Source organism: Mya arenaria, chromosome 5, assembly GCF_026914265.1.
Source record: "Mya arenaria isolate MELC-2E11 chromosome 5, ASM2691426v1".
NCBI classification, from domain to species: Eukaryota; Metazoa; Mollusca; class Bivalvia; order Myida; family Myidae; genus Mya; species Mya arenaria.
The window spans coordinates 31,241,803-31,264,907 of record NC_069126.1 but is presented as its reverse complement, the minus strand read 5'-3'; the positions used below and the strand labels follow the sequence as shown (position 1 = coordinate 31,264,907).

At 33.7% G+C, this 23,105-nt stretch overlaps 1 protein-coding gene across 1 annotated transcript in view; it reads left to right on the top strand.

Moving 5' to 3' along the window:
• The first annotated feature begins 1,065 nt into the window (after nt 1-1,065).
• Nucleotides 1,066-23,105, top strand: part of LOC128234840 (homeobox protein Hox-D4-like) — a 44,439-nt gene continuing 22,399 nt past the window's right edge. The window contains exons 1-3 of the mRNA XM_052949379.1: nt 1,066-1,245; nt 12,037-12,095; nt 12,594-13,365. Coding sequence (XP_052805339.1) covers nt 12,795-13,365 — 571 coding nt within the window. The 5' untranslated portion in view covers nt 1,066-1,245; nt 12,037-12,095; nt 12,594-12,794. The remainder of the gene's footprint in view (nt 1,246-12,036; nt 12,096-12,593; nt 13,366-23,105) is intronic.

Genomic DNA, 23,105 nt, shown 5'->3' with positions numbered 1-23,105 from the left:
TAAATGTTTAATATCCACGTAATCATCATAATAGACATAAGTATGCAGCTATCTTTTCCACAAACATACTTTGAGGAAAACTAATTTGGACTGAGGTTATGTGGGCCAGTTTCGTATTCTGGTTTACTCATTGTGTTTCGGTTCATATGTAGAGATAAGGACTGCTTCTGTAGCTAAAAGTATGTACGGGTCACCGTTAATTCGATATTTAAAACATCCAAGTTTTAGCTCGTTTTTTTCACAGTCTCAAATACGGGACAAAATCAGCCTTTGTTTAGCTTCTGACCGTCCGCCTGTACATCGTTGACGTAAAGTTTTATTGAAACCAGGGGTACTAGATCAGATATTTTATGATGTGAATTTTACGTTAGGTGCCTGTCAGCTTTGTTTCACCATTACATTCACAAATCATGATTTTTTCAGAACCGTTGGTGATTTTTGTGCTCGATGGGCAATTTGCAATGTATCGAAACACATTTGACTTTTTGAACTAAGCCCCAAACACAGCTTTTAGAGTATATTCAGGAGAAAGAGGGCGTATGTCCAAAGTTATAAGTCTATTTCATAAAGCATACAGGGGAATTGAGAAAAATATTTCTAATAATTTTTTTTCATTCCTGTGCAAACTGCTTATCAAATTCATTAGTATAATTAAAATCACGTATTTTTTCAAAACTATCAAAAATAATTTTTGCGGCCACTTTCCACTTTATTTCGAGAGATTCCGTCCATACACCCCTGCCGCCCTATTATGCATGCGAAATAAAAGGGCTAGGTCACATTCACATGCTATAACTATTTATATTCTTCTATAAATCTTGCAAGGCGTTGAAAGCCCATTTACAAAAATGATCTTCACTCCCTGACAGTTTTATGTCTTAGCGAAATTTATGTTCCGTAATTACATTTGTTTGCGTTCTGTTTGTTAGAGCCATCATTGCCGTTTGGACTAAGCAATGGAGCGACGTCTTTCTTTGAAATTGTTCAAACAGAAAACATCACCGCATAAATCTGGGGATTACCAAACGGATGAAGTATTTTAAGAGGGATAAAATTGAACATAACTTGAATATGACGACCATTTATGTCGTCTGCGTAATAGGATAAAGCGAAGTTCTTTTGGAAAGTGATCATGACGCGACCGGGACATTAATGACAAATATGCGGCGTATGGCCCTCTTCCCATCTACGTATTTGGCATTGTTATAGGGGACACATCGGCACTATTTCCAAAATTCCTTTCCCGTGAGTATGAACTTCGATACTCTCTGCGTGTTATACTCTAAATGATTTCATATATTGTCGGTTTGTAAGACAGGAGGTTATGCATAATACTTGGCTAGTGTTTAGATTGAATATCTTACTTATGACATTGTTTTTATTTAATTCAGGTCTCCTTTTTAATCAGAATGTATTCTTCAAATTAAGCTTAAAACTGCATTGTTCTTTTATGTGTGATTTTAAGAATAGTTATATGAAACTCCTAAATGAGGTTATCCTTTTCGTGTATAAGTAAATTGATTTGAAAATCACAACATTATTTTAACGTGCTCTTTTGGCAGGTAACCTGGTTTCATAGATTAATGTCAGAAGGTTGTATATTAAGTCAAGGTCTTGGTTATTTATTACTTATTATTATGCCACAGGCAGTTAAAAATATAACAAGAACAGAAAATAACATTAATCTCCGTGGCCTAAAATCCAAAATATAAACGCTTGAAACTAGCATTATTGATGCAGGTATAAGTAATAGAAGCATGCAAGAAAGAATACCAGCATTTATAAAAAAATATGATGCAGGGGTAGCTTTAGGATGCCATATTTTAAAAGTTAAACCCCGTGGCAGTATTTTTTTATAAATTTAAAATAGTGTGCCATTAAAATACACAATTATTTTAATAATTGGTCCAATGGCTTATTGTCAATAATAAGGAATTTTAAAATAAAGAATGACGAGTACACAGAAACAGGTACTGAAGATCTTAAGGTGGCCGGTCAACAGAAATAAAGATAATTTTCAGACAACGTTTATTGTAAAATATCAATTTTAAACGAAACGAAACATCAGTAGATGTTCATTTAGATTTTCTTTGGACAATAAAATATATAAAGAAGCATCTTGTCATTGTTTTGCTCAATTCAACACGAATAAATTAAAATGAATTGTTTTATTTATGCAGATATTAAACAAACGGCAGATTCATGTGCTAATGTTGAAACGTTTGTTGGTGTTGCGCATGCCCAGTTTTGGAAGAATGCAATATTCTATGACCATAGATAATTAACATTTCATATTGTGCCATTTTCTTAATACAAACTATTTTTTTGTAATAGTTTTCTATTGATATACAATAATTGATATAACGGTAGTACGTAAATATTGATATTTTATTTGAGTTTACCTTAAATGAAATTAATTTGAAACTGCTGAGACTTTTGTACCAAGCATCTCTTGTTTTGTTGGATTGTCCATAATCTCGAGCATACGTGTATTTCAATAACAAAAAGTCATTCAATCAGACCAGATACCGCATATTCTGGTTACTTTCAAAAAGGTTTTTGAGGAAGATAATTCTTTCATGCCTTAGTTTGTACGTCTATGAGAGTCGTACCACACGGGTGTTTCTCACAACGGAGTCCCGAGTTCGATTCCGGATGCTATCGCCTTATTGTAATATTGTTCGTTTAATGACAACAAGTACCAAGAAGCATTAAATTATAGAAGATGTTTGGACCTTCTGACCCATTGAAAGTTTAGGTGAATATGGTATTTAATTTGTATAAAGTACAAGTTCTAGATTCACAATAAATATATTCTATTCCATTTAAAATAACTGAAAAGAAAGGGTAAAGTGCATGGATGGCTTTATTCAGGATTCAGACACAGACTTAGATTGTGGAACAATGCAAACGCATAAATCAATGTTTAAATGTTCTTGATTTTTCCCGATCAAAACCGTTCGTGATGTTTTCGTATAGTTCTTTAAACATTCTATAAACAAACTTATAGTTACATGTTTTTTCAGTCTGTTTTTCCCTCTGGTTTTTATTGAAAAACGTAAACACTGCAAATATATCGCAAAACAAAGTATACTTCTTTAAACATTCTATAAACAAACTTATAGTTACATGTTTTTTTTCAGTCTGTTTTCCCTCAGGTTTTTATTGAAACACGTATACACTGCAAACATATCGCAATACAAAGGGTATGATGTTCTGTAATTATCCATTCAAAAAGCCATCACCTTACTGATGTGTTGTTTAAAACAATAATTAATGTAATAAAACATTTTAGATACACGAAGTTTAGGCATAATCAAAGGATTCACTGTGACAATAATACGTGAAAAGCAGATACATGATATATTCCAAAATGATATAATCACAACATTCTCATTATTGAAAAGAAAGCTTCGAAGCTTATATGGATATGCTGCTTTTGGTTTGACCGTTCCAAGGCAGTACATAACAATTCTTGATAAACCTACCTAGTTTTTTAAATATAGTATGTTTGCACTGTGCTGTTTGTGGAGTTGTGTGCCGTTCTTCTATGTTTCTTGTTTGTGATTTTATGTTCTATGTCTTTGGCGTTTACCCAGTGCCATTAAACCAGGTTTATGTTTTAACTTGTTGCTACTGAGCTTGTTTCTGCAGTCTTTTGCATAAATAATGATGTAAAAAATGTCTATAATACAGTGTAGATCGGGTAAATTTCAGTTGGCCGATTTCTCGAAATCACTTAAGTCTGTTATAAGACGATTCAGATTTTGTTCTTCTTTAATTTGTGAAAAATTCACTTTTGTGGAAGTTTTTTTTTACTGTTTATTGATGTTATCTGACTAAAAATCGAAATGGGTTTAAAGTAAAAAAAAATGCTATACAAAATAAACTACTTTAATCTTTTAGAATAAAGAAGTTTCAAGAAATCAGGGCCTCAATCTTATTGTGTTATACGGACTGCACGCAAAGTAAATGCTCAAAAATACATATATTGTAAAAAATAGACAATGTCCGGCAAATTCGTTACTTATCGTATTCTTTCGAAGAATGCTGTTTTGTCAGTATATACCATGCCGATTAAGTCAAACGTATGATAATTGAAATGACTAGACATACACGTGACTTTGCCTTGCACTAGGGGACAATTCGTTAAAAGCAAAGGAATATTTTGCCAAGGTGTTAGAATGATACACTCGTAGTCAACCAAAAAACTGGCAGACTGTCTTCTGGGATTAAATAATGCGCTGAAAACGTTGAAAGGCTGTAAGGGCGACAGGCGTGACTTTGTTTTCTTTACTATTCTGTTCACAGGCAGTAAAAAAAGAATCCATATAATATTTTGAGTGGCCCCAGAGTGTAACCGATATAAATGTACCTCGAATAACAATAGATAATTTAAATGGATGAAGTTTAATACAATTAGCTAGTTTCATAACAGTTACTGATACACCTATATGTACAAGGGTATATTATTTCCATCTCACAAGTTTTACGCTAGTGTAAAGTTAAATAAATGTAACCCGATAATGACTGAGGACGTTTGGACTTTTTGCTGTATGTAAAGTAAGGCAGGGTTTTTTGGTCAGCACATTTCCATTTTCTGTGCAGTTATCTATAACTATCTATTCCCCTCCGTTCTTCACCAAAGTCAATTTAAGATTATTTGGCCTGCTCTTAGAACTAGATTCACATTGCAATCTTATGGACGTATTTAAACAAAGTGGTCTTTGAATTCGGACTACTTTAAACTGCATATTACCATGCATCCAATTTTGTAATCCCGGCGCATTAATTTTTTTAATGTGTCATGTCAAAAAGTTGATCCAACAATACCTGATTCCGTTTTGCGTCACTAAAATATGTAAGCCTTAAAACATGACAATCGGCTAAGATTATTAAGTTTGTTTAACTTGGGCAGATATCCTTTTAAAAAGAATTTTGTTAATCCAAGTCTAAAGTCATTCAATTTATTTGAGCGTTATTGAAGCTCATCGGCAATATGAACCATTTTCTGTAACTTTTTTAAATAAGTATTAACAATAAAGCGATAATTTGTATTTTTGGTAACCTTAAATCATTGTAAGAAGCAGGTCGTTCACATTTTACACGAAATTTGTCTATGGTCATATAAAACGTGGATAAATCCCTTTAACGCGAAAATAAATTGTAATGGAAATTCCGAAGATCAATAACAGTCGGAATTATGTGGATTTGTGTGGCCTAAATTATGTTGTTTTCCATCAGACAAAGTGGAAGCCGTTCCGATCAATTCGTCAGCTCCATAAGCAAAATAGAGAATTGAATCAAATCGTTCAAAACTAGTCGAAATATCACTCCGTCATTGTCAAACTTTATTACTTGCAGGAGATTTTTCGAGCCTGTGTAAAAAGCCCCAAGTGGATCGACCATTTAAAGTTCTGAGCCAAGCTTCCATTCGGCGACTAGCAAATGAAATCGTTGAATTTAAAACTAATATTTTATGTGATGGTAGTTGAAATGGACAATGGTGTGATACAAAAAGGTTTTGAAGTTTGCGTTTCCACTAATTGAAGGGAGGTCTTCAAATAATGGGATTTTTATGCAGTTCCTTGTTCATGGACTATGCTGGATCGATACAGTATCAAATATTGTCCATATCTGTATCCCCACTGAATGGAAAATATGTTAATCTGGAAACTATATTTCATTTTGTTTACAGTATTCAAAGTTAACCAGTGAGCTATATAACGGACTTCGATATGTTTGCACATAATGTCTATCGTCAAAAAGGACATAGATTTATGTGCCCTTTAAATGCAAACTTGTATTCGCCTTCTGTATGATCAATGTCTTATTTTGTTTTGTCTTTGGCTTTGGCCACAATTTGGTTTCGGTGCCTTTAAGTAGAATTAAATTACTGTCTCCAACGCGTCCTTAGCCCCTTTTGTTTCATTTAAAACTAGATTGTATATACCTAATATCAAACCATAGAAATATTACAACCTTTGAATCGAAATGAATGTCATCATTTTGGACATTTGGTGGTCAAAATAGTTAAATTGCCATTTGATCATGATGGTAAAATTTCAGACATGAGCCTCTTTTATGATTGTTTTCTTCCAAAGACTTGATGGAGACAAGCGGATTCCACAATTCGGATATATGTACCTGTCTTCCATAGATTGCTCTGAACTTCTCAGCCATTTTGATTTTCGCTTGACCTCGCGGTCCAGGCGTGTCTGTGTTAATTGGAAGCCACAAAAAGACGAGCCCGTATCTGGTAAGCGATCAGACACAAACGTTTGGTCGGCATTAAGCCATTGAGCACGGAGCAGACATGGTTGTTATATTGGTGTTTGACCACAGTGGACACATCATAAATTACCGGACGGAACAAATATCCCTTTCTTTTCCTGTACAAATGAATTGCAATTCTACAGTATAACAATTAGACACTTGGACAAATGTGAACTTTTCCTGATCAAATACCAGGGCGACCGGGCAAATAAGATCTTGGGCAGTTTTTCAATTATGGGTCCTGGTAAGCCAAACACATGGGGCGCCTGGCAATTCGTCATTGTCGCTGCCCTGTTTCTCGGCATTGAAATAAGTCTACTTGATTCTGTGTGTAAATATTTAATGTATCTAGACAATAAATAAATGTATGTCTGGACATTTTCTGGCTCACTCGTTACGTTCGTTTAATCGAAGGGTTACACGGAAAATTCTATAGGACTGTTTTATAACAATGGGAACGTGTAAACTCCCTCCCTTCTACGTTCGTAAATAAAGACAAGTGCTGTTTATGTCGTTGATTTGATTTCAGGTGATTAATATTAAAATATAATTCAATAACAACAAAATAATATTTGCACGTATAAACAATATGATTTATTGCTTTGCAATACAATGATATGCAAAGCAGAAAGTAAATGCTGGCAAAGGAAGCAGATTCAGAACTTCCCAAAAATAAAGTAAAGTTCTTATTTACATTTGTTATGATGAATATGATTCAAGATTAATTCAGAAAGCCAAGGAACATAAGGACAATGTAATAGCAATTTTTTTACAGAATCATTTGCATTATAATACTAATTACAAATACAAGTCATATAGATTTATTTCGATATCGTGTATGTATGGTATGTAGATTATTACTCTCGCTGTTTCATGCGTTTGAAGTAAGCAAAACAAGTCAATTTTTACTTGAAAGTAAATTGACATTGAATTAGTAAACGAAGGTTAAAAGAAGTTTCAGAAAACTTACACAATTATTATTAAGCATAACAGTAATATTTTGCAAGCTACATAACAATATTTACCAAAAATAATTATAATAAGTATTCGTCATTTCAAATTCCATAATTCAGAAACATCGAGAAATAGTTGTAATTGCAAACAGATACGATGCTTAAGATATATGGCGTATTAATGCAAATTGACATACGCAATTTGCATAACATTCTTCTTTATTGGCGAAAGATTCGTCAGCCTGGTTTTGGTCCTAGGTATATAACTATTATTACTTTGATATTTTTATGGTTTGATGTCGCCATATAGTCGAGAAAGGTTTTACAGAATTTGAAGATCAAAGTTCAAAACAGCCGACAACTTTCCGTATTAAACAGTTGGAAAAGCTTTTCAGTTGTGATTTAGAAACCGATTTATTATATTTATTTCAATATTTTTGTCATTCTTTGTGTAAACCGCCAATTGTGTATACTGTTCTTGATTGTAAACTACATATTTGTGATTATATTCAGCCATTCTTATTTTTATTTATAAAGCATATGGCTCATTTGTGGATACTCATATTATTCAATTATCATATCACCATAAATATAATAATATTATTTTGTAAACATCTAATGGTTAAATAATGGATATTTTTTGTGTCTGAGAAATCCTTTTTTTTTGTTAACCATGGACAATTTATTACAGTGTGTATAAGGTAAGTGAATAAATATTCAATTTACTTCTTCTTCTTCATTCAGGGTCGAAGTAAGCAAAAGCAGTATCTTAATTTTAAAGAAGATATATTCAAAACTCGAAACAATCCTAACTCAAATCGAATAATGTTTTAATTTTCATATTCTTTATCCCAATTATCCAGAAGTTAACAGTGAAGATGCTAATATGGACTAGTAAGTACATTTTGCTGTGTGCAATCGGACGACCTCGGCCATTTTTCATCGAAAATAACATCGGATGTATGCCGGTATATCAGAAGAAGTAGTTCGTAAAAACAATGATAATACTATTAATTAAGTGTAGTGTTTTAACGTGTAATTTATCTAACTGAGTTCAAATTCGTTCCCACTGAAGTGTATTATTGCATAAATAATTAAGATTCCTTACAGTTAATTCCTTAGGTTTAACTACTTAATTGAAATTACTACGCGATCTAATTTCAGCGTAGTTTATTGTAAAGAATTCTGACATAGTAAGCCGTCCAAATACATCCGAGGTTGTTTTCGATGGAAAATGGCCGAGATGTTTCGATTGTGTTGTGTGGTGTCCTTCGGTGAACCCCTTGTTTATGGTCATATTCTTGAAAAATTATCGCCATGTTATGTTAAGCGTTGTTTTACCTCCATAGGGCTAGATAATCGATTATTGCAAATCAGTAGCAGATAACCGTCTTATAATTGTTAAAACTATATTTAGCCGAAACATCCTCGGTTTGACTTCATTTTGTTGTTCGGTAACAAAAGAAATAATCTGTTCTTGAACCAAATCCCGTAAATCTTACGCGTACAAAAACACACAAAAAATGAAAGCGAAATGTTCTTGGTCTACTCCATTTTTTCTACGAATATAATTTCGTTTTGACGTGTGGTAAAGCGATTAACACAGAAAGATTATTTTCATTTCTAATGAGCCAACTTACTCGCGTGCCCAAAAACAACCGCCTTATCTGCCTGTCAGAATGTCTATGATCTAGCCAAGGTTCAACACTATCTCCTTACTTATTGAAGAAATAATATTGGCGAAAACATTCAATAGGCCTGCTGATCGGGCTTAATTATTTCTATTCTACATATATCTAAGGTATAACTTATCTCTCGCGTATATCTTGACCTTTTCTTGAAAGCTAATGAGGCTAGAAGGGTCAACATGGAAATCGACGAACGGATCAGTTGTCATATAATATTCAACCTCGTTTGAACTGAGCACTTTGACTTTTTTGCATACATTCTCTCTTGAATCAAAAATGGAATTAAACAATGGCAGATATTGACATAAAACTTAAATGATTTTTGTTTATTATATGAAAATCTGATGTAATGTCAATTATGAAAGAAATGAGATGATGTGATTCGAGGGGTGTCTACACATATCGTATTCAATGGCCATAATCTGCGAGTGATTTAAACGTTAATTTGACGTCAAGATATTTGAAAAGGTTTTTTTTTTCTGCTACATTTTGAGACATTCCTCGTGAACTCGAGCATAAGACCCATTTATCATTTTTAATTTTTGTTCAAAGCAATGTTTGTGGTATCTTGAACGGTTTTAGAGTTAGGTCAAACTTTATATATTTTACAAAAATTGCGAAGGAAGTCATATTAACTATGCTATGTCATTCCTGTTTGCACGATGTTTCGCGAGAGTGTGGGATGCGTTGTGGGTGAAACTGGTGTACCCGGAGAAAACCCTTTTGTCCAAATTGGTGATCACAAACTAACATACAGTGAGGCCAGGGATCTTACCCAGTACGCCTTGCTGAGAAGCTGTGTGCTAACAAGTGGGCTAACCGGACAACCCTGTATTATTCTCTTCTGCTTGAATAAATGATATATAATTGCAGTTCTGCACATAGCGTACAAAAGATATTGCTTGAGATATTTTTTTATTTTATTTACAATTTATAAATAAATAAACAATTGATCATGCATTTAAATAAGTAAATATTAATATAAAACATTTTTAATTGTAATTCAATAAATTGAGTGAAAGTGTGAAAGTACTGCACTTCATATCATATTACGTGTTTTTCTCGATTAAAACTTAATGAAACAAATGCATGTTAAATAACAAATCCAAAAGACCCTGTAAAAACAGCGAATCTATTAACTTTTCTCAAAACAAATATGAGTATGGCAAAAGATACTTTGAATACTAAAATAAAGTGCAATGCGAAGGGCATATTTTGTTTTGAATAAATCATTAATTGCCAAAAAGGATCTGCACAATACATACGGTTTATGTTTTGCAGCTGGTTTGCAGGTTTTTAGTCATAACACAGTCCAGTAATTTGAGCATAAATATGCTTGAAGGACACATAACAAAATATATCAACTCGTGAAATAAAATGAATAATTCGAAACAGTCTGTAAACGAATATTTTTTAAGATTCCGTATAATTAAATTTATATCACAAGATAATCTTCAAAGTATATTTCCCATACTTTAGCCATAGTGAGCGCATAGCATATTACTTTGTTTTATAAACAAATGTTAAATTTCGTAAGAAAAAGAACAAACGTCCTAAAAATTAAAATGACAATGCGTTTGATGTAAACAGCTAAACACATTCTTGTCTGAACATCAGACACAAGTAGCGTCCTTAAATCTCTGATTCGAAGCCCCCACCCTCCTACACCCTCTCCTTTGAATAAGATCTACCGAAAAAAACTATTGCAGCATCCGTGGTTTTTAAAAACTAATTGACATTGCTTTATTTCGAAACTCAAAATAACTTCTTTTATTCACTGATTTGATGCAAAAATACAGGAAGAGTTGCAAACAGCTAAACAGAAAAATATTTCAGCATCCGTGGAATTTTCAACCACTAATTGACATTGCTTTATCTTTGCGTTGGCTCTGACATGACTTATAGGCGCCTCTTGCCCCGTCTTAGTTTATATGTGTCAGCATCTTTCTTCCTGCCGCAAGCTTGTACGCTTCAATGAGCCTTCAAGTAGTGTTTTCTCCTCCTCTGTTTCGATTTATTTTCGTATTCTTTATTCTTCGGGTTTTATAGCAAGCTTTGAACAACAAAATCCTACTGCTTTTTAAAGTTGTTTACAATACTGTGTAGTCCAATGATGTACATAAATTATGAATAATATTTGTGTTCAATAAAATAAAGTGGAGAATAATCGGGAAATATATGTTTCACTTTAATAATGAGGGTGAAGAACGGCCATTTAAAAATAAAACTCGTGTAAAATGGTCGGGAGAAAATGTTTATTAAATTATTTTTAAACAATTAAATACTCTTGACAAGAATAATCTTAACAAAACAATAAAACATTGAAAACGAGTGTATTTTACCGTATCATAGTTTGAATTTCACAAAACTGAAAGGAGTCTTAAATAGAAAATAAACCTTAAACACATTAAGGTCGGTTTGCTATTTAAGCGGCTAAACCAAAGCGGTTTCAAACAGGGCGAAAGTACGTTGACTCGGCTTTGCGATGTCATTTGAGGCTACTATATAATTAATGCTTGAAGTAGTAAATTATGAAAGCTTGAATAATTGTATTTACGGATTGTCACCTTTAGCTTGTGCCTTGATATATGTTAGTTTCTTTACAGTGATACATTTGCGTTAACATATTGGAGTACTTTGCGGTCATTGGTTGAATTTGAATTTTAAGAAACTATTATATTTTGTTTGTAAATTTTGTTTCAATGTTTATGCTACGATAAATGAAGTTTCGTTTGTGTTATATAATTTAGAGACTATTTTATGCAAAGAAAATGTATCTAAAAGGCTATTTAAATCAATTGGATAAAACAAACATAAACTATAAAACATATCATGACTGCTTCTAAACACAATTCTATTATACTTTTTTAGCATTTATACATCTAAAGCACATGAAGATTTTGCAAAGTGAATCAAAATTGTTCGTTTGTTGTTTTTGAAAATATTATAATTTTTACAATGTACAAACACGCATTATCCAAAACATCTGATAGCAAAACAAATATATTGAAAACGGTTAACACATCACTAAAAACGAATGTTAACAATTTATTCTTTAAAAAATCACACAAATATCGCATATTTTTTATAAAATGATGAATTTCTTTATTTCTTTGCAGATAGATGTCACAGTAAGAAAAAAAGCAAGCTCTCGAGTGGTCAAGCAGGACAGTTTTTGGTACGTTTCATCAGTCTATCGCCGCAGATTTACCCGAATTCATATTTTCTTTCCCTTTTTCAACAAATTCTGAAATATAAATATCAGTAATGTACAACATAGCTGTACTTACATCACTATACGATAGTAGCCTTTTGAATCATACGTATGAATAATAACAGGTTTTAGCCTAACATAATGAGTTTATTAAAAATATAGATATTAAAATTCAAACATACAATAAAACACATAAATATACCTATCACATTTATAAATCAAATCTAGAATGAAGTGCTGAATGTAAAATAAACTGTTCACAAAAATCATCAGAGTACCCTATCCTATAGCGTTATGGGTAATATAAATTGTAATATCAATATCATTTATCTTAACGCGTTGTAAAGTTAAACATAAACGAAAGCATACTCATCTGATGTAAAATGCAAATTCCGCTAACGAATTATTCGACAAAATCAGACTGGTTTGTTTTGTAAACCTTTTTCATATTTAAATTTTCAGGATCTAAATTTACGGCGGAACGAGATCGGAACAAAGCGCTATTGGCTGGTTGAGTCACGTGGTACTATTCTCGCTCTGTGAGTGGAGGGGAATATTTGCCTGTATGAAAGCGAGCGACTCGAAACCATCAACATAATTCATTCTAGTTTGTAAGACCTTGACAGCGAGACAGTTTTATAGTGGCAATTACTCAATGAACAGATGAGTTCTTATTTTGTGAATTCTCTTTCAACGTGCTACGGTCAAACTGCTGGCTTGGATAACTGTTCGGACGGGAATTTCTACCGGAATGTGAACTACCCACCGTCCGGTGCCGTATATCCGGCTTTTGCCGGCGCCAGGTACCCGTATGTTTCAAAACAAGAGCGGCTCGATGAACAAAATGGCGACTTCTATGGAACTCCGCGATTGAGCCATTTGCCGCCAAATAGTCCGTGTTCTTCGCCTCAGAATTTACACATAGGATCCCATAGTTCCCAAAATGTGCATCCTCTTCATACAACAGACCGTTCTAGCTGCAGTGTACGGACAAATTCAAACACCGGAAATGGATTCTATCCCAACGGCCAATTGCGGGGTGGAGGGACGACTGGCGGCGGTGGTGGGAGCGGAAGTGGGCTAGAGGAGAGCCGGACACCGCCACAGCAGCACACTCCACCCACCCCGACTCACACACAGACACATGGACAGCAACAAAATTCCCCCGGGGACTCGCAAAGTTATGCTCCACCTCATATTTATCCGTGGATGAGGAGAATGCAATACAGTCAAGGTGAGTTGGCGAAATATTTTTTAGTTTTTGTGAAAATAATGTTAGCTCGCATCCCCGCCGTCTTCTGTACTTTGATATGATAGACTGAATATAATTATTTGAATGGCTGGCTCTAGTTTTAGTGGCGTATAAACGGATCATTAGGCGTCCGCCATATTGTAACCTTTGGCAAAATGTTAAATTATGTACATTTTCAACAATACGTGGTGTATAGTATCGTTTTATTCGTTTAAGTTTTAGTCTTACACGTCAGTGATTGTTTACAGTCAGTGTAGTTGAAACGATATTACTGTAAAATAGTAATTTTGCATGATATAAACATTACTTTGCCACGTTAATTAATGTTATACGCACAACGGGGGCAGTTAAACGGCCGCTTGTTTTTAATTTCGTTTAGGTTCAAATTTCTATTTAATTATATGGTTTCAAGTAATAATCCGCTAAGCCTTAGATGTATTGCATGTAGTCAGGAAACGGAATACCAGAGAAACATTCCTCTAGATTTCAGTTTTAAATTTCAACATTTACCTATATTAAATTCTTTCTTTCATTTAAAATAGAAAACAAGGTTTATTTCACGGCATAAACAACTAAATGGTTATACTAAGAACAACAAATGTGTGATGTTATAATAAAATAATAAATTAATAATTATTAATCATACATTTTAATGCAAGTCCAAGAAAATATTAAATATTGTAATATTTTCTTTTCTGTTTTTTCTATATTTATTGATGCAATATTTAAAACTGTTTAAAAATATCAACATTTATTTCTGTTAACGTAAATATATTTTTAAAAAAACAACAACAAAAAACATGAGCTGCTGCCATACATTATTATGTCAAAAAGTCCTTAAATGTCAGTATAAAAATTGAATTCCTTTATCAATGACAATCAGGAGCCATTTAAACAATAAAATGAATTTATAGCAAAAGTTAAATTAATCTGATTTTTGATAGCAGTATTTATACTCATAGTAATGATTCAATCTCAGATATATTTAAAACAATGGTTTAAAAGTTTGGATAACATAGTTTTATGTAGAAACAATCAGTTCATTGCAATTTGTAAGAACAGGTAGCCGGCATCAATGATAAAAATAATAATAATAATAATAATAATAATAATAATAATAATAATAATATGGTTAATATTATGATAAATATTATTATTAATATTAATAATAGTAAAGATAATTACCACAATAGGTGAATTGAAATATGAATATCTGCACATCTTAAATGGTGTCGAAAGTGTTTTTATTAGGGATTGTGAATTATTGTATTGGCAGAGTTATTTATACCCAAATATATTTTTTATAAAAACGCTTGTAAGCTTTTAGTTAAAACATTATATATTTTATGGAAATACATTGAACAACACATATAACATAGATATAATATCGGATTGGTTTCATTTTAGTGTATCCATGAAATATTGTGAATAATCAGTTTTCATTTTCATTATTATATTCAAATATTTTTAAGAATAATGCTTTGCTTAAATAACACTACTTTGTGATATATCCTAAGGAGTATAATTATCTGTTGGGGTGGCCACATGTATTTGTAGGTGTTGCCACATGTATTTTTATGAGTTGCCACATGTATTTGTATGAGTTGCCACATGTATTTGTATGAGTTGCCACATGTATTTGTATGAGTTGCCACATGTATTTGTATGAGTTGCCACATGTATTTGTATGAGTTGCCACATGTATTTGTATGAGTTGCCACATGTATTTGTATGAGTTGCCACATGTATTTGTAGAGGTTTTGGTTGCCTCATTAATTTGTACGGGTTACCAAAGGTATTTGTAGAGGTTTGGCATGTCACATGTATGTAAAGGGGTTGCTACATGTATTTGTAGAGGTTACCACACGTATTTTTAGGGGTTGCGACATGTATTTTTGAATCGGTTGCCACGTATGTTTGTAGAAATTTGGGTTGCCTCCTAAAATTGAAAGGGTTCCTACATGTATTTGTAGGGGTTGCCACATGCATTAGTAGGGGTGTCACATGTATTTGTAGAGGTTTTGGTTGCCACATATATGTGAAGAGGTTGCCACATGTATTCGTAGTTTTGCCACTTGTTTTTGTAGAGTTTTTGGCTGCAACATGTATGCAAAGGGGTTGCCACATGTATTTATAAGGGTTGCCACATGTATTTGTAGGGATTGCAACATGTACTTGTAGGGGTTTTCACTTGTATTAGATGGAGTTGCCACATGTTATTGTAGGAATTGCCACTTGTATATTTGTTTTGGTTGCCACATGTATTTGTAGGGGTTGCCACATGTATATTTATTTGGGTTGCCACATGTATTTGTAGGGTTTACCACATGTACCTGTAGGGATTATCACATGTGTTTGTTTGGTTTGCCACATGTATTTGTAAGGGTTGCCACATGAATTTTCATGGGTTGCCACAAGTATTTGTAGGGTTGCAACATGTATTTGTAGGGGCTGTCACATGTATTTGTAGGGGTTGCTACATGTATTTGTAGGGGTTGCCATATGTATTTGTAGGGGTTGCCACATGTATTTGTAGGGGTTGCCACATGTATTTGTAGGGGTTTTCACATGTATTTGTAGGGGTTGTCACAAGTATTTGTAGGCGTTGCCACATGTATTTTTAGGGGTTGCCACATGTATTTATAGGGAATGCAACATGTCATAGTAGGGGTTGCCACTTGTACATTTGTTTGGGTTGCCACATGTATTTGAAAGACATGCCAAATTTATTTGTTAGGGTTGCCACTTCTATGTTTGTTTGGGTTGCCATATATTTTTGTAGGGGTTGCCACATTTACTTGTAGGGGTTGCCACATGTATATTTGTTTGAGTTGCCACATGTACTTGTAGGGATTGCCACATGTATTTGTAGGGGTTGCTTCTTGTATATATAGGTGTTGCAACATGTATTTGTATGGGTTGCCACAAGTATTTGTAGGGGTTGCCACATGTATTTGTAGGGGTTGCCACATGTATTTGTAAGGGTTGCCACATGTATTTGTAGGGGTTGCCACATGTATTTGTAGGGGTTGCCACATGTATATATATAGGTGTTGCAACATGTATTTGTATGGGTTGCCACAAGTATTTGTAGGGGTTGCAACAGGCAATTGTAGGGGTTGCCAAATGTATTTGTAGGGGTTGCCACATGTATTTGTAAGGGTTGCCACATGTATTTGTAGGGGTTGCCACATGTATATATAGGGGTTGCCACATGTATATATATAGGTGTTGCAACATGTATTTGTATGGGTTGCCACAAGTATTTGTAGGGGTTGCCACATGTATTTGTAGGGGTTGCCACATGTATTTGTAAGGGTTGCCACATGTATTTGTAGGGGTTGCCACATGTATTTGTAGGGGTTGCCACATGTATATATATAGGTGTTGCAACATGTATTTGTATGGGTTGCCACAAGTATTTGTAGGGGTTGCAACAGGCAATTGTAGGGGTTGCCAAATGTATTTGTAGGGGTTGCCACATGTATTTGTAAGGGTTGCCACATGTATTTGTAGGGGTTGCCACATGTATATATAGGGGTTGCCACATGTATATATATAGGTGTTGCAACATGTATTTGTATGGGTTGCCACAAGTATTTGCATGGGTTGCCACAAGTATTTGTAGGGGTTGCCACATGTATTTGTAGGGGTTGCCACATGTATTTGTATGGGTTGCCACATGTATTTGTAGGGGTTGCCACATGTATTTGTAGGGGTTGCCACATGTATTTGTATGGGTTGCCACAAGTATTTGTAGGGGTTGCCACATGTATTTGTAGGGGTTGCCACATGTATATAGGGGTTGCCACATGTATATATATAGGTGTTGCAACATGTATTTGTATGGGTTGCCACAAGTATTTGTAGGGGTTGCCACATGTATTTGTATGGGTTGCCACATGTATTTGTAGGGGTTGCCACATGTATTTGTAGGGGTTGCCACAAGTATTTGTAGGGGTTGCAACAGGCAATTGTAGGGGTTGCCAAATGTATTTATAGGGGTTGCCACATGTATTTGTAGGGGTTGCCACATGTATTTGTAGGGGTTGCCACATGTATTTGTAGGGTTTGCCACATGTATATATAGGGGTTGCCACATGTATTTGTAGGGTTTGTCACAAGTATTTGTAGGGGTTGCAACATGTATTTGTAGGGGTTGCCACATGTATTTGTAGGGGTTGCCACATGTATTTGTATGGGTTGCCACAAGTATTTGTAGGGGTTGCCACATGTATTTGTAGGGGTTGCCACATGTATTTGTAGGGGTTGCCACATGTATTTGTATGGGTTGCCACAAGTATTTGTAGGGGTTGCCACATGTATTTGTAGGGGTTGCCACATGTATATAGGGGTTGCCACATGTATATATATAGGTGTTGCAACATGTATTTGTATGGGTTGCCACAAGTATTTGTAGGGGTTGCCACATTTATTTGTAGGGGTTGCCACATGTATTTGTAGGGGTTGCCACATGTATTTGTAGGGGTTGCCACAAGTATTTGTAGGGGTTGCAACAGGCAATTGTAGGGGTTGCCAAATGTATTTATAGGGGTTGCCACATGTATTTATAGGGGTTGCCACATGTATTTGTAGGGGTTGCCACATGTATTTGTAGGTGTTGCCACATGTATTTGTAGGGTTTGTCACAAGTATTTGTAGGGGTTGCAACATGTATTTGTAGGGGTTGCCACATGTATTTATAGGGGTTGCAACATGTAATTGTAGGGGTTTCCACTTGTACATTTGTTTGGGTTGTCACATGTATTTGTAGAACATGCCACATGTATTTGAAGGGTTGCCGCTAGTATTTTGTAGGGGTTGCCATATGTATTTGTAGGGATGGCCATATGTATTTGTAGGGTTTGCCACATGTATTTGTATGAGTTGCCACATGTATAAACATCACTTTTAAACCTTAATATAAGCACAAACATGAAACCATACTACATTATTCCGAACAAACTGCAATAAATGCATATCAATGAATGTAAAAGATCATTTACTTATATGATAATTATAGGAAAATTGTTTACAGTACGTCACAAAAACGCTGTCTGAGTTTGAGACTCAAAGCTGTATATTTTATTTTTGCTGTTAAACATATCTTACAAGAGCAGTAATGCTAAATTCCTGTGTATATTACAAGTAACTTTCTCCTCAATCAAGCATACATCTTTTGTAAGTAATTTATACCAATGATATTTTGAAACTTTAGAATACATTTTTTCCGAGCCAGAGTCTCACACACAGACTTGATATACGTTTGTGAATGTAGGCCTAGTTGTTGTCTGTTTTCTTGCATATGTGTTGTGTTAAGGGATACTCATGACCTTCTCACACAAAGCAGAACATTATGTCAAGCATCATTTGTGCCAAATCACACACATAAATCATCTAAAACAACGTTGACGCATAAAGTGAAACAAAGCATGTGGTGACATAAAAACATAAGCATATATTCGGCACAGTTAGGCAGGCAACAACTTGAATGTTGTGTGCAATTGTCATGTCTCTCTCGGTTAAGGTAATCAGCATATGTATAATTTAAACATTTGAGGTGCTTTAAAAATTATGACATAACATGACAAAAATGAATAAAAAAAACATTAACATATATTTTTTAACAAAATAAAACACCCTCATTTAAAATTTCATTCAATATTTTGTTTAAATGTTATTGACAATATAAATAAGATTTTAATGGATGCATTTCCAAGGTGTAAAAATCTACAGAATATCTCTTAATATTCAGCTTAGTATATGGTTGTGTATTTATCTACACAAGCTGACTTTGTAACAATTGACATAAATTGACAAATGAGAAAGAGCATCAACAAATATTCTACAGCAAGACACATTAAGAACATTTCATCTTCATTCATATTGACAGGAAAATAAGATTTTAATGCATTCGAGCGCTCTCCCGATGTGTAATATCTCTTAATAGTTCACGGTTGAGTATTTTTCTTCACAAGCTGGCGTTTGCAACAATTACATTGGGGGATAGATACATGAACAACATCAATGAGAAAAAAATAATCAACTTGTATTTTACAACCAAACTATAACAAACCCATTTTTAATTCTCATAAGCAAAACAGAAAAACATAATAAAGAGGGTCAACACATCTGCAGATTATCTCTAAATGTACAGCTTATTACATGGTTGGGCATTGAATACAATTGACAGACATTGACAAAAATCAATGAGAGAAAACATCCACACATTGCGTACAACAAAACATAACAAAAACATTTAAAATTTTCATTCATAAGATGGAATAATATTGACAAGAAAATACGGTTTTAATGACATGCGGGTTTACACTAATGGCGCTTTCCCGAGGTGTAATGAGCTCGCACGAATGACGCCATGCTGTTTGCAATTCGCGCTATTAAAGCCACATGCTAGCGAGTTTTTTGAGACCCCGTGTGGATAAAATACAGTGTCTTCCGATTGTACGGTCGATAAATTCAAATTTCATATTTAATGTGCATTTTAAATGTTATTATAATTATGATATCATAGATATGCAATATTATGTTTGATTGTTATCTTTTAAGTTATTCATATGCTTCTACCAGAAATGAATATTGGATATACTGATATTTACTGGGCCTTTGTAAAATGAGAGGTGTTTAGAACTCGAAACCATTTTTTTCAACAATGAAAGTCAAATCGAGTGTGTTTGTCATCGTAAATTGGCGGAAAGAAATCTGTTCTAACTTCGATTTAGAAATGCTGATATTATGCTAATGAAAGTAAGTAATGTGACCTATATGTTGTGTCTGATTTGGTCTTTATTTATGGACGTAAAATTCACAATTACGATTTTGACGATTTCCTGTATTCTAAGTAGAATTTGGACTTGAGATGTAGTTTTTCAATGGCAAGTCATTCCTGTCAACTCAACTCAACTCAAAGCTCTTTTTTTTAAATATTCAGGTAAAAACACATTGAAAAACACATACATAGAGAGACCATGTTAATAATAGGTATTCGGGTTCAGTTATTGGTTATCGGGTACAGAATGATATTAAAGGTAATCGGATACATTATGTTATAAAAGGTAATCGAGTAATCAGTTACAGAATGTACTAATAGGTAATTGGGTAATCGAGTTCAGTATATGTTATAATAGGTAATCGATATGTAATAATAGGCAATTTGGTACAGTATGTTATAATAGGTAATCGATATGTAATAATAGGTAATTGGGTACAAGAATGTAATAATAGGTTATCGATATGTAATTATAGGTCATTGGGTACAGTATGTAATAATAGGTTATCGATATGTAATTATAGGTAATTGGGTACAGTATGTAATAATAGGTTATCGATATGTAATTATAGGTAATTGGATACAGTATGTAATAATAGGTTATCGATATGTAATTATAGGTAATTGGGTACAGTATGTAATAATAGGTTATCGATATGTAATTATAGGTAATTGGGTACAGTATGTAATTATAGGTTATCGATATGTAATTATAGGTAATTGGGTACAGTATGTAATAATAGGTTATCGATATGTAATTATAGGTAATCGGGCTATCGGTTGCAGTATGTAATAAAAGGTAGTCGGTTACAGTATGTAATACTAGGTAATAGGGTACAGTTGGTATAACAGGTAATTACGAACAGTATGTAATAAAAGGAAACCGGAAACAATAGGTTATCGGTTACAATAGGAAATCGGTTACAGTATGTCAAATAGGTAATCGGGTACAGTTGGTATAATAGATATGTTATACGTTAAAATTATAAATGTTATGCAGAGAATAACAAGTAAATACATTAAATTATAATTATGCACATGGACGAGGCAAGAAATTAAAACATTGAACACTTTTAAACACACTATTTTTAGATACATATCAACATCCATCCGTTACCGAACGGGCGCTAGTTTACGGACACATTTTCAGAATATTTAATCGCCGAGTATTAATGAAAGCATTCTTGTTTACACAGCTATATTTACCACTGCGTGAAAGTGTTCTGTGAGTCAAAACCAAATAAGATCCAATGTAATATGATGTTTTCAATGAACAAGAGTGATTATTATAGCTGTTCTAAAATCGATGAACGCATTGAGTAATTCTCCTAACACACATGGATTGCCCGTAATCATGGTAATAAACGAGAGGGAAATGACGTGTTATTGGAACCAAAATATACTTAATCATGCAAGTTATACAGTCGAACCCCGTTGGCCCGAACTCGCTTGGCTCGAATTACTCATTGGCTCGAAATAGATGTAAAGGACCGATTTCTATAAACTGAAGGTAAGCTTTCCCACTTGGCTCGAAATTTCCTAAACTCGACATATTTAAGCCGGTCCCTGGGAGTTCGAGCCAACGGGGTTCGACTGTACATAATATTCAAAAGCATTTTGGGTCATATGATGTAACTTGTCATTCAGATAGGCCATATAAGCTTTATGTTCATAATTGACGTCACGTGAGTTTGCACTGTTAAACTTTCGAATGTATTAACCGTTTTATCTTTATTATAATGCAGTGCTCTATCCACGCCTAATGGATATGTCTGATGCTTATAAAGGTATATATTAAGCTCATTGATTTAACAATTGCTTTGAAGATACAGGTGCAATTCATAATTATAAACACATTTTGCGTTGTTTTAATTGTTATGGATATGAGCAATGTTTCGATATGAGCAATGATTTGAAGATATAGGTGCGATTCATAATTATAAAAACATTTTGCGCTGTTTTTATTGTTATGAATATGAGCAATGTTCCGATATGAGCAATGTTTAATATCTTGTGTAATAACAATTAATGTGCATTCTAAGAGGGCCAAGCTTTATAAAACAATTTAAGACACTTTTTTTTAAATCCAATATTTTGTTTGAAAAAAAAGTAATACGTGTTGTAATTACATTTGTATGAAATATTAAAGAATGGTGTGTTTTTGTGTGAAACAAAGTTACTTTACATAAAAAAGCAAGGGTGAGAGTGATCCAGTGGTCATGTGTCTGCTTCTAAACCTTCTCCTTCGTGGACTCTTAAAAATACATATTGCTGGTTTCTGCCCAGAAAACAGATCCGAGAGTAAATCGCTGTAAAACAAACTAGTATTTGTACAAACAAAACTATTTTTTCTTTGTTAATGCGATGAAAATGATTGGAACAATCACTGGAGAAGGAGGGGGGGGGGGCGTTTCAATAAAAAAAACTCCATTTAAGTCTAAAATTAAAATCATCTAAGCGTAATACTTTCATTTTTTTCACTACATATTTCAGTGAACTGAACCCAGTATATAAAAATAAACAAAATGTTGACGTATTAAAATTATTTTGATACAAAAAAAGATTATTATACGAACGACTAACCTGACCACAATATACATTTTTTAATACATGATTTTAAGTTGAACCCTCCTAAATTTTAAAGTTACAATTGACAATACATCGAATAAATCCTGGGTTAAGTTCAGTTTACACAATTAGGCGTTAACAAATAATTTCTTAGTTTCCATTAATCCGACCAACTCCCCCCGGCCCTACACTTTTTGGTCGTAGTGTGGATTCTTCTGTAGTTTTACCCAAAAAGGTCATTTATAAGTGAATATGTTAAAATCTGACTATTTGTTTTAAAAAAATTGATACAATATCAACATACCCTAGTACAGGTATGTTTGGTACGGAACCCTGGTTCTGAAATAAACATAAAACCGTTCCTTTT